At 34.0% G+C, this 13,314-nt stretch overlaps 2 protein-coding genes across 4 annotated transcripts; one reads left to right on the top strand and one right to left on the bottom strand.

The window, feature by feature from the left end:
* Positions 1-2,790: 2,790 nt before the first annotated feature.
* LOC114191824 (pentatricopeptide repeat-containing protein At4g21065-like) lies at positions 2,791-4,677 on the top strand. Its single transcript, XM_028081234.1, has one exon. It carries the CDS (start codon positions 3,167-3,169, stop codon positions 4,607-4,609), a length of 1,443 nt encoding a protein of 480 aa, XP_027937035.1. The 5' UTR covers positions 2,791-3,166; the 3' UTR covers positions 4,610-4,677.
* A 2,108-nt stretch (positions 4,678-6,785) lies between these two features.
* Positions 6,786-12,909, bottom strand: LOC114191825 (pentatricopeptide repeat-containing protein At1g62350). Of its 3 annotated transcripts, none has more exons than XM_028081237.1 (3): positions 12,850-12,909; positions 12,325-12,590; positions 6,786-7,332 (listed from the first exon to the last, which is right to left on the bottom strand). In XM_028081237.1, exon 3 carries the CDS (start codon positions 7,288-7,290, stop codon positions 6,943-6,945), a length of 348 nt encoding a protein of 115 aa, XP_027937038.1. In that variant the 5' UTR covers positions 7,291-7,332; positions 12,325-12,590; positions 12,850-12,909; the 3' UTR covers positions 6,786-6,942. The 3 variants fall into 3 exon arrangements, with proteins under 3 accessions (XP_027937038.1, XP_027937037.1, XP_027937036.1); XM_028081236.1 differs by having other exon boundaries at positions 12,711-12,852; XM_028081235.1 differs by lacking the exon at positions 12,850-12,909 and having other exon boundaries at positions 12,325-12,842.
* Positions 12,910-13,314: the final 405 nt, after the last annotated feature.

Genomic DNA, 13,314 nt, shown 5'->3' with positions numbered 1-13,314 from the left:
TTATTAAAAACCTTTTCCAAACTGATTCATAACCAAAACATTGTTTATACCGTATATAAATGATTGAAAGTTATTCTCTTCACATGTCCATACTTCCGTCGTTCAAAGTACATTATTGTGCTTCCTCCACCCTACATACAATGTTTTATAAATAATGCTAACAAAAAATTTAATCATAGAATATTTCTTAAAAGACTTATTACCATATTGTCAACCTTCTTTTCTAGACCAAAACCCTAACACTTCTAGGTACCCAAAATCTGGCCATTTATGTTGCCCACCACCCTAAAATCAAAGTAAGTTACTTACAAATATAATTGTTCGTTTAATTAATTTATAACATTAATAACCAACACATTAATAATATCTGTAAGGAACACCAAAATAAGTAACACTCCTATACAACTTCATCAAATCAACTTGAAATGCATGACTTGATGGTTGTTCTACAACATATGGAACTAGAACATGAAGCGTTGAAACGTCTTCACAATGGTGATCATCAGCTTCAGAGTTCAAATCAAAAGCTTTCCCAACATCGTCTTCTTTACTTGTTTCAACACCAACTAGAACATCCTGCCCAAAAACATCAACATCTTCACCAACTTCAACCTCTACCTCTTCACCACCTTCTCCCTCTACCTCTTGCCCACCTTCTTCCTCCCCTACATGACATCTAGACAATATATCATCACCCAACACTGTTATCCGCTTCTTCATCTTCGTTATGTGTCTTCCATGGATTCTCGACTTCTTTAACAAATCTTTCATCGACACCCGACTTATCATCAACATGCGATTTTTGGGATTGTGGTTCCTCACCAAATTGTAATGCTTCATAAATCATTTCATTTTCAAGATCTTGTCTCAAACTCCATTCCCAAAATATCTAAATGAAGACAACATATAACAACATAGTGTTAAAACATAGTAAACATTTATATAAATTAAAAATTATGCTGACTTACTTGACTCTCTTGGAACAACATCTCAATGCGTCTTGACTTAAGTGAACATTAGGCCAAGCCAATATTCTTGGAAACATTAACTCTCTATCCGGCCCACATAAAGCAAGTGGTTTTACAGCCCATATCTACAACAAACAACATTGTACATTACATCATTTTAAATATAGTACAAATAAGAAATCATCATAACAATTAACCATGTCTACCTGTAACACTGTTGTTGAGCCGTTAAGGCAAATCTCCTTTTGCCTTAGTGCTAGAAAGGCATGATTTAAGTTCTTAACCAAATAATTATGAACTGTTTTAGCCCAATTGTAACTTGACAAACTGTCTATATTGTCTAAAGAACTACAAGGAAGATTACTAATAGTTTTTGAATATCTAGGAAAGTAAAGAACATCAAAACAAACAAATATATACAAACAACATACATTATCAACATCATCAAATTCACTCTCTATCACATTTTTAATCATTTCAATAACATTTTCAAGTGTTATTAATTTGTCTCTCAAGAGTGACCCCACCACTCCGCAAACATTTTTATCAAATTCAACATCTAAACCATCAACGTCTAATCGTAAAGACATGCAAATGTCAACACAACTTAATGAAACAGACTGTTGCATCACACGAAACGATTCGTGAGTAGGTAACCAACGCTTCAAGATCTCTAATAAAGAGGGTGACATATCTGTAATGATTTGCCAATATGCAAACACCATTTGAATGGTGTATCCTCAATCCTTGCACAGTGTGTGTCCAAGATCAATCCATTCATTTCAACAATAAACTTTGTGTAACAAAATATACGCAACCGAGTCTAACAATCAATGAAATTCCAAAAATTACCACTTCAAATAACTTTTCATAGAAATATGCACAACAACATATACAAATAACACCACGAAAATACCTTATCATTAAATGGTAATTGGCCAACCATAACTTCTTCATATGCTATTATTGCAAAACAATAAAATTCAACAACATTGTACCAAATAATAACAGAAAGTAATGCACATTTTTTACACAACCCACAAATAACCAAACTTTGCAACACACAGAACACCAACTAAATACAACCAATGAAAAACCAACGTCCTTCTACTGAAAAATTACTATTGGCCACCAATGAAGTAAATGTCCTACAAATTTGATTAACAACAACAATACATAACTAGAAAAATGCTGGGGACAAGACGAACAACACAGTAAACCACACTTCCATCAATAATGAAAACAAAGACCATTTTCCCCCAAAGGTCAGAACTTTACCTAGAAAAAAAACCATTAACGTCTGCGATAAGATAAAAGGAAACTGTGTGAAAACTATAAGCGATAATACTGGTTTTGATGAACCCTAATCTTGACTCCAGTCCAAGTCTTCTTGTGGATGTGTTTCCGTCGATGAGTTCTCCTTGTCGTTATCTCCTCTAAGCCAAATAGAGTGGTTCTTTGTTCTCTCTACCAAACACTTTTTTGCTTTGCCTTTATCTCAAAAACTGCTTCCACGTGCATTACTTAATTTTATTTAATGAAAATCCAATTAAAAAAAGAAACTATCGTGCTATGTCAACAATATAAAAAATGAGTTTAAAAACTATGTTCAAATATCATTTTCAAACAAATAAACGTCACCAACAAGGTGAAAATGTCTTGTATTTCTTTCTTTGCTCAAAAAATAAGGAATGCACAAGCTACCACCAAATATTCGCATACCCCAATTATATTTTTCAAAATTTCTAAGGACATCCACAATCTCAAACAAAACTGAAAAACTGTTCCAATTCTATTTGACAACAAAAATCTTTCCCAACAACATTTTCACGATGTTTTATAAGTGCGTCATATATCATATTCACATTTTTGTTTTTGCTATGAAGAGTCCTCCTACTATCACTATCAATATCTACCTCATTCAAATCAATTCTTTCTCCAACAGTCCTCAACCCCAAACCTACACAGAACTTGACATTTTCACTAAGGGTTATGGAGGAGAAAAAATAATACAGGTGAATGGGAGATGAAATGTGCGTGATTGGGTTTGACTCTGGGAAGAAAAAAAATCGCCTTGGAAACAGGAGGTTGGGAGCTGCAGTGACGAAAAATAAACTGAAATAAATAAACATTGCCACATAGGAAGATCGAGGTTATGCTGCCATCAATGAAAACTATCCAAAGTTGATTTTAATGTAATGAGTCCGAAAGACGGAGCATTTTGGAAGGCTGAACAAAGTGTTTTGAGACTTTTGAAGCAGTGTTCGAGCATGAAGCAGTTGAAGGAGATCCAGGGTCGTGCAGTCCAGAGTGGTTTCCATAAGAGCCCGCTGGTGGTGGGAAAGATCATCGAGTTTTGCGCGGTTTCGGGCCACGGAGATATCAATTACGCTGTCAGGGTTTTTGACAGAATCGATAAACCCGATGTGTTTATAATGAACACCATGATCAGGGGCTTTGGGATGGCTCGCCAACCAGAGAAAGCCATTGACTTGTTCAAGACAATGCTGCAGGGAAAATGCGATGTTGCAGCACTTGACACTTTCACATTCTCTTTCATTCTTAAAATCATTGCTGGATTGAGATCAGTTACCCTGGGAAAGCAACTGCATTGCAACATCCTTAAACTTGGACTCCAAACTCATACTTACGTCAGGAATTCTCTCATGCACATGTACGGTATGGTGAAGGACATAGAAACCGCTCACCACCTGTTCGAGGAAATTCCAAATGCAGATTTAGTCGCTTGGAACTCTATCATAAATTCTCACGTGCTTTGTCGGAATTATACACAAGCTCTCCATCTGTTTGTTAAAATGCTGCGGAGTGGCCTGCAACCGGATCACGCCACTCTGGTAGTGACCCTTTCGGCGTGTGGTGCAATAGGAGACCTCGATTTTGGGAGGCGAATTCATTATTCTCTTGTACAAAAACATACCGAGCTTTGTGAGAATATATCGGTCTCCAATTCCCTAATTGACATGTATGCAAAGTGTGGAGCAGTGGAAGAAGCCTACCACATATTTAGCAGCATGAAAAGGAAGAATGTGATTTCATGGAATGTCATGATTCTCGGTCTTGCGTCACATGGTAACGGAGAGGAAGCATTAGCGCTTTTCACAGAGATGTTACAGCAGAATGTGGAGAGGCCGAATGATATTACCTTCTTGGGGGTTCTATGTGCTTGTAGCCATGGAGGATTGATTGATGAAGGTAGGCAATATATTGATATTATGGACCGATATTATAACATCCGACCCACAATAAAGCACTATGGGTGCATGGTGGACCTCTTGGGTCGAGCTGGTTTAGTTGATGATGCATACAATTTGATAAAGAATATGCCAGAGGAATGCAATGCAATTGTATGGAGGACTTTGTTAGCTGCGTGTCGACTTCATGGAAATGTTCAACTGGGTGAGAAGATAAGGAACCATCTGTTGGAATTGGAACCTAATGATCATAGCAGTGATTATGTTCTTCTTGCAAACGTGTATGCTAGCAATGGTCAATGGAATGAAATGTCCAAAGAAAGAAGATTAATGCAACAAAGGCGAATTCAGAAACCACAGCCTGGAAATAGCTGCATCGGCATTCCTGGATTGGCGTTGGAGAAAAGGACAATTGAAACATTGTTATGAAACTAACATTAACACTCAACAGAATCAATTGAAGGTTTGAACTGTCCAACTCAATGAAGTTTTCACTAGATAAATGCAAGAATTTGAGGAGAGTGTGCCTGAAGATTGTATCCTCTTCATTAACCAATGTATCTTAAACAAAATGAAGCCAACACGTCAAGATGGTATCCTCCTCATTAGCCAACGTATATTAAACAAAATGAAGCCAACATGTGATAGAAGGTTCATTTCGTCAGACAAAACTGATAGGTAAGAGAAGTTTAGGAACCCGCAAAATCTTAATTGACATGATTATGTAGTGTAGATTGAGTGGAAATAATGACTCTCTGAAGTTAGAGGATTTATATATTAAAGAGAAATTGAATGAAATAATTAACCTCTTATTGTTACTTGTATATTTAGTTTGTTCTGAATTGATAAATATAATGTCTCTGTAGTCTTATTTTGTTACCACTATTAGTGGAACTTGTGATGAAATCTTAAATCAAAAAAGAGTTGTCATATGTACTTTGGGATATTTTTCTACAGAAACTATTGTGACTCTAATTGATATTGAAGTTATTTTATGAGTTGTAGTATAGAAAGGATAAAGACTAAAGAAACTACTTTTAATTAATCATGAATGCTGATTTTATTAAAAAGAATTTTCTTTTAAAATAACTTGAATTATAATGAATAAATAGCTTTAGAGTATCAGTAATTAGTATTTACTAGGATAACGAGTACTTTCTCCCCCCCTCTGTTTGTGTCCATTTTATTGTTCTGTAAGTTGAAGGGCCGAAATTCATATTACTAATTTCTGTCTCTCCTGTAAAGCAATGAATATGTTATTATTTATGTGGTCCAAGCATCTATGACTTAATATATTTTCAGGCAATTGGTGATCCAAAGTTAAACCCGGTGCAGTTTTTTGTGCAAAATACCATTGCAGAGATTGGACGTCAATTTCCGATCTTCCAACTTCAAAGTGCTTGTATGAGAAGAATGAATTTGTTGAATATTAACTTGAGATTTAGGAAATCAGTGAATAAACTCGTAACATGCTCTGTGAACAATATGCAAAACATCTGAAAAGGGCCCAGAGTCATTAAATAAATATGAAGGCAGACAAATATGTTGGAAATCCTTAAATCTTGTGACCCTATACCTCTGGAAGAAAATCATATTGAATCACCTTGGGAAGCTATGTCAGGATATGCACGACGATTGTTGTCGAAGTGTTCCAATCAAGAACATGCATATGGCATATGTGCTAAGGTCTTAAGGTTGTTTATGCTGCTATGGTGACCAAGGATTAACATGGGAGAAGTTTCCAAGGTTATAAACCTTCCAGGTACAAATGCCAAAATTTAACATTATAAAATTAACTTGAAATCAACTAATGTTTATAAAGTTTTTCAATTGTTTAAACTTGAGATTGTTTATTTTTCTTTGGCTGTCTTCCAGGAGCTGAGGTAGATGGCTTGATTGTTGATGCTCTTCAAGCATTTGGACAAACGCTATAGGTTCCTCTCCCTTTAGTTTTTTCAATTGTTCATATCATGTCTGCTTTTAACTCATGATTTGACCCAATGTAAAGCAACTATTTCCCCCTTCTACGGTTGAGATCCAAAATCATGTTCAAACACAACCCACATACCCACCAAACCATTATTTTACGCAACTAGTGATATGTGGATCAAAATTAATTTAAGCGCGGGAACTAGGATTTGGGGTGTGTGATCTATATCCAGAGTCAATATAAACATCTGAACTAGAATATTGCTGAATTTAGAAACTGCAGCCATTACACGACTGTATTGCATTGATAGATTGGTTACTTATAGTGGAAGCAGTGATATTTTTATCCTGCGCCTATACGGAATTTATTGTTTCTTTTTTAGTTGTGTTGAATGTAGTGTGTGTGTGTGTGTATATATATATATATATATATATATATTAGACGATTACAGGATATATTTTTATTCTTATAAAGAATCATACTATATTGGGTATTTATGCAGAATTAAAATATTGACTATGCTATTGTATAGGTAGTTTGGTACAATTTCCTATTAAAATGGAATGCGAATGATCTAATTGATCGGTTATACGACCTGCTAATCACTAAGATGATTTCAATAAAACATGTTAGGTGAAAATCATGGAAATATGGACTTGTGGTACTTGAAATCACTGAAGGATAATACAAACTATGGATAAATAACATTGATTAAGTAAGATATATGGGATAAAAAAATTAGTTTAGAACATATAAAATGCACATCTCACTGTGGATAAATTGACTTAATTATGAAATAAGCAATAATATTATTATCTCCATCGTTTTCCTGCTAATTATCTTCAAACAAGTCCTCCGGAGGGTCGTAGATGATCATATCTGGGAAAATTTCTAAGAAGTCACGTTTTACTTTCTCTCTTAATTCTGGGTAAGGAATGAGCCCTTTCAGTATCACACGAAAAGGCAATGAAAGAGGAGGCTCAGGAGACTGTCTCATTTCTTCATATATCTCCATTGCCTCTGAGGGCAACCCGTTATCCAGAAAAGCTCTGATAATATCCCCAAATGTATGCTGATCAAATAAAACTTGTTCCTCTTTCAAATCAGCCCAAACTCTCTTAGCTTCTTCCACCCTTCTGTTTCGTGCAAGCATCATCAGCATGTCCCTGTAAAAAAACATGTCCGGCCTGTACCATATTTCTTTCCGGACTATTTCATACAACTGAGAAAGGAACCAAGGATTTGTCATTAAATAGTCAGTGCATATGAATGAGATAATAAATAGTTAATAAAACACCATATTAGTACTAGAAGAAATTAAATATTTAATGAAATTTTAGCTTTTGCAGTCTTTATGGTTAAACAGGTGACTTTCAGTAATAAAGTACATTAACATAAGGGCATGAAGAAAAGCAGTTCAAAAAAAGTTGATAATTAACGTATCCCCGTGCTGAAGGCTCTTCACTATGCAAAATTATGGAGAGGGTCATCGTACAGAGTCTTTCGTACCTTTGAAAATGCAAGGGACAATTTTACTGTTACATCAAGGTTCAATGGAGGTGAATGTATTGCTCAAAGAATTTTCTTTTTTGTAAGATGGCGCAAAAAATACAACCAAAAACATAAGTTGGAACGAAGATTGTCATAATTTCAATAATGAAATTTTGTTAGTCTAGGTAGGTCAGCCATCCACCCCCGATGCTCAAGTGTTTACATCTGCAACATTTTATCTTCTTTTGGTACTAAGGGAAAACGATGAACACTTTATAAACTCTAATCCTAAACTTAGTAAAACTATATGCTTCATAAATATTATTCAAAAATCATATTCTGGAGTATAAACATAAATTAATAGCATGTCTATAATAAGTATTTACCATTCCCACTACACGTGATACTACTATGAACCAAAAATTAAAAAGAAAAGAAATTCTTTTATGGAATAGCATGAAAAGAACAAAAAATAGTAGACAAATCTCTGCTCCGAGAATTTTCCCTTCACAAAGGATTTCTACATTCTGAAAGAGTCAATGCTATATTTACAATAATAACAAATCTGCGCCTCTCTATCCTTCTTCCTTAAGCCCTCTAACCAACTAACTAAACAACAAATCTTAATAAACTTCTCCTTCTCCTTATAGCATAACAAATACAGTAAAACCTAATATATGTTACATAATACCTTTCTTGATCCAACTGTTAAATACATAAAATGATGAATAAAAGTTAGCTTTATGTAACAATATATATATATATATATATATATATATATATATATATATATATATATATATATATATATATATATGTATGTATGTATGTAACAGAATTCAGAATTAATAGCCCATATTTGCAGGACATACCACCCAAGCACCCCATACGACCTAATGAATTGAGCAATCCTCTTCCCTTGATCTAACTTTTAGGGATGAATTAGACTCAACTAATTTTCCGTTTTAATATCAGAGCCTATCCCAGTCCTGATGATGGATCACTCACAAATGCCTAGTTTTACCAGCTTTAACACTCTAGATATCTATTCCTAGGCATGAGGAGCAAGTGCTAAGATTCTACTCTCAGTAAGTACATGGCTAAGCCTAGGTAATCTTCCCTTCCTGATATAACCTTTTGGGTTGAGTTAGATCCTGTCAGTTCATTTTCTATTCTGATGTAGAATGGAGACAATTTGACCCATGTATCTAATATCAACTAAGACGTACTTTTTGGTACAGCCATGTAGAAACTAGGCTTACAAACTGATAAGTCAGGATTATATCAATAATTTTGAACTAATTGCATTGTTTTGGGTAGATTTAAGTTGTTAATTTTTAGTTTTTAGATTATATTTACTATAGAAAGCATTTTAGGTTAGTTTTAAAAATTTAGTTTAATTAGGTGTTTTTAATGCAATTTTAGTGTTAGTCTTAGAATTAGTTCTAGAATAGCTTAGGATTGTAGAATTTTAGGATAGTTTATGGTTGATTAGCTTAAATTCACTTATAGAATTAGAATTAAATTGGCATTTAGCTTAGTAGTTTAGTAATCTAGTTTAGTACTAGTGAATAGAATTGGTAATGAATCCTAGACTAGAGTAGTATAGCTTATATAGCCTAGTGTAGTACTAGTCAAACATAGTTTTAGAATTTAGAACAAAGAATAAGTTTTTAGTTTTAGGTTCTGGTTTTTAGACTTAAAATCAGTAGTTAGATTTAGTTAGCTTAGGTTAGTTAGTTTAGCTTAGTTCGATCAGCTAGAATAGAGTACCTAGTATAAGTATGGATATATAATCTTAGGAGTAAACTTTTTGATTAAATTCTGTTTTAGTTCAGTAATTAGTTTAGTAAACTAGTAGTTAGTTAGTTTCTAGTGTAGTATATTCTAGTATAATTAGCTTAAGTAGATAGGATAATGTTGTTTAGTGATTAGGCTTAGTTAGACTTAACTTTGGTAGTATAATACTAGTTTTATTTTAGATATTGTAGAAGTAGTAAGTTCTGTTCTTAGATTTTTAAAATTCTGCAGTTTTGTAACTTTTAGATTAGTCTAGAATAGAGTTTGAGTTTAGCCTAGTTTCCTATTTTCTTAGAGAACTAATATACTAATTTGAGTTTTGTGATTTTGGTACAGGTTAATACATTCAATCCGTTTTAGGCTGATTAAAGAAGGATCAATCATAACTTCCAGCAATTGCAGAATCTGAAATTAGTTTGGAGCTTATTCATATGCTGAACTTTGCCCTTAGAGTTGACTTTCACATTTGAAGCTCAAATCCATGTACAAGCTGTTGTAGACACTAAGAGACATCTCATGTGACGTGTTGAAGGCAAAAATGACCATTGGAGTGCCCTTTACTGCCAGATGGACCAGAGTTAACTAAGTTTAGTCTAGGAGATAGTCTAGTTTGGTTTAGTTAGTTAATTTTCAGTTTTCCAGTTTTAGAAGTTAAAATGTTAACCATAGAGTTTAGTTGAGTGTAGGTTGGGTTAAGGGATATATATAAGACTAGGAAACTATTTTGGAGGGAGAGTTCGTCACTTATTTTTCCAGTTTCCATTTTTCTGTTTTGGAGAATTTTCTCAGCACTTGGAGTACTTGTTTGTTGCGCCATTGACCGCACGGTAGGCTGTGGTGCCAAGTTTCTTCAAGCTTTGTGTAAATCCATCCATTTCCACTGTTTATTCTTTGTATTCTAAGTTTCTAACACAATGTATCTCGTTTCTAAAGCAAATGTACCGATTGCTTTTCTCTTCCATCAATTTTCCATTTGTTTTGGACAAAACAGTGATAGTTTGTAGTTTACTGTTTGATGGAGTTCTTCACTTTTTAAACTAGTTTTGAGTGTGGAAACACATTCAATAATAGAAAGAGTACACAGTGACCGAATCAAACAGTGATTGCACAGTCAACCTTGATTAATAGAAACTAGAATTGTTCATGTTTTGTTCTCACTGTTCTTCATCTCATTTTCTGAGTTTTGATTCAATTTTGAGTTTTAGTTGTTTGGTTTGATTGAATTGGTGTTGTTCTTGCTTCTCAAACACTAGATTAAGTGTGGAACCATGCTTAACTCTGGAGAGTGAAAAGTAACCACCTTAGATCAAGTGACTACACAGTGAGCCTTGATCAAGTGAGATCAATTTCAATACAATCAAATTCAAACACTGATTCTGGTTTTTGCTTCAATTTCCTTAATCTGTTCAAGTTTGTTGTTTTCTATTATCACAAGTTTCTTTTACACATTAGAATCCATTTGCACAATTGCTTCTCAAATTAAACAAAGAAAATGCCAAAATCAAAGTTTGACAGTTTTTCACGGTTTATGTTTGTTGGTTCTATGATATTAGATTTTTTTTTATTCCTATGTTTTACTTGTTCTTTTGATTTCGTTTGAGTTTCTATGATTAATTAATGTTGTTTTGAAATTCTTTGCATGATTAAATCACTTGTTAATGCATTCCATGGATGAATCCGAAATTGTCCTCCACCTTCATATACACATTTTCAATGCATCGCTATAACCTTGATTTTCTGGTTCTAATTGTGATTTTCGGTTTCTATTGATTCTAACTAGTTATAAATACATATTTTAGTTGCTTTAGATGTTTAAATCATGTTCCAAGCATCAGCATTGCATAATTCATATCCAGAGTTCAGTGTGACATTTTAACAAACACTTTGCATGCATTCTAATTCTCTTAAGCATTTCATCAAACACTTTCGTGTTTTGCATTCTTGTGCATTCTTACTCCATTCTAAAGTTTGTAACACCTTCCATGTTGTTCATCCATACATTTTAACCACGCATATGTAAATTTCATCCACTGATTTTCAATTTAGAAGTAGAAACCATGACTTTCACGCATTATAACTAGTGTTCTGTTTCAGTATAGTTTCTTTACTTAGCTTGAGTGTTGTTCTTCATTTTCATAGTATTTTTAGGATATTTTAAGTTTGTTTAGATATAGTTTATGAGATTTCCTCCATTTAAATCATTCTTACACACTCACATGCACTCAAATTCATCACCTCTCCTTGGATTGATACCTTGGTTTACCACTACACTATATTAGTAAGGAAATCAAGTTTTGCATAAATCTTACGCGACTATCACAAACCAACAGAATTGAGAGTATATCAAATTTGGCAAAGTTTACCAGAAACATAGTTTATACATGATTTAACATGTGCTTGTATGATAGAATCATAAACTTATAAATGTGTAACAGTTAAGTGAAGGCGTTGGCAACCATAGTCTCTCCTTGCTACTTATGTTCCTCCCTCTATTGTTTTCTTACATCTTCCTATCCCTTCAATGGTGTCAGGTGTGTAATCCTTTATATTTTTCTAGTTGACCAATGAGCCATCAGTTCGAGTTTGGTCTCTGCTACAAAAATGAATCCCTTTGGTGGCTACCTACATATTCGTTTGCCTATTCTTTTTTGGCTGTGGCAACCATTCATTGTATGCTTTCCCATTACTTGGACATGAAACATGCCTTCCTTCTTGGTGACCCATAAGAGGTTTGTCATAGGGACTTAGGGATTGAACTTGGTAAAGTAGTGATTGAATTTGATTCCATAATCTAGCTAATAAATTGACTTCCACTAAATCATTTTGGCACTGTTCAAATCAGATAAAGGCACATTGCACATACTTGCTACGAAGCTCTAACTAACGCATTAAAAAAGAGAAGATTGAGGCCGAAAAAGGGAACCTTGATACAGAGGAAGACTTGGTTCTGTCTCTGGAACTCGGCGAGGACGGCCACTAGGTCGGACTTGAGCAAGCGGGAGACGCTGGACCGGATGTAGCGGTCGAGGCGGACCGGGTCGGACCGAAGCCTCTTGAGCTCTTTGGCCACGAGCAGCCCTTCTTTGCCAATCTCCTTCTTCCGCCGCCATATCGAAAGGCTCGGACTCGATGCCCCACCCGAAACACACCGGACCCAATTACGGGTGCCCGCTCGCACCGCTGCACCAACTGCAACACGCACCAGCGGCATTAACATCAAACACTTAAAGAAACTGAAAGAGGAACACACAGGTGATGCTACTGCACTGCCACGCTCAAATCAAAATAGCCATGATGCTTAATAATTACGCTTTAATTCAGATTTCTTTTCCCCTGAACCGAATTTACTCTATGCATGTAATCCTTCTTGAGTTGGTTCGTGAGAACTCAAGCAAACTTCCCAAAACACGTGCAGTAAAATAAAGACACCGGAGTTGTTAGAACGCACCTGGTAACAATTCTCTGGTTCAGTGGTTCTCTCTTGTAAGCTTATTAGCATCTGTATCAGTGCACTAGGGATATTTTTCTAACAATATTTAATATTTCATACTAAAAACAAATTTTATAAAATTCATTAAATTTAAATATTATATTTTAAAATAAATAAATAACAATAATAAATAAATAGTAAAAGCATTCATTAAACAATTATATATAGATATATTTATATATATTAATTCAAACTACAATTAAATAAGAAAATTTTTTATTATAAACATCGAGAAATAAATAAGTAATTTATGAGAAAAAATCATTACATAATAATTATAATAAATAATTTAACATTTATTTATAATAATAAAATTTAACTTTTTAAATAAATTCAATAATTAAAAATTACATTTCTGTGTGTTACAATTATTTTTTATTTTATAAGTAATATAGTATTATTGAAAAATATTATTGATCTTTG

The sequence above is a fragment of the Vigna unguiculata genome, chromosome 7 (assembly GCF_004118075.2).
Source record: "Vigna unguiculata cultivar IT97K-499-35 chromosome 7, ASM411807v1, whole genome shotgun sequence".
In the NCBI taxonomy this organism is placed as follows: Eukaryota; Viridiplantae; Streptophyta; class Magnoliopsida; order Fabales; family Fabaceae; genus Vigna; species Vigna unguiculata.
This window is presented reverse-complemented; position numbering and strand designations above follow the sequence as displayed.

Coding starts and splice junctions, on each gene's coding strand:
- LOC114191825 (XM_028081235.1), bottom strand. CDS start 12,618: ATGTTAATGCCGCTGGTGCGTGTTGCAGTTGGTGCAGCGGTGCGAGCG. Junction 7,333..12,324: donor AAGTCTTCCTCTGTATCAAG/GTTCCCTTTTTC, acceptor TTCCTTTCTCAG/TTGTATGAAATAGTCCGGAA.
- LOC114191824 (XM_028081234.1), top strand. CDS start 3,167: ATGAGTCCGAAAGACGGAGCATTTTGGAAGGCTGAACAAAGTGTTTTG.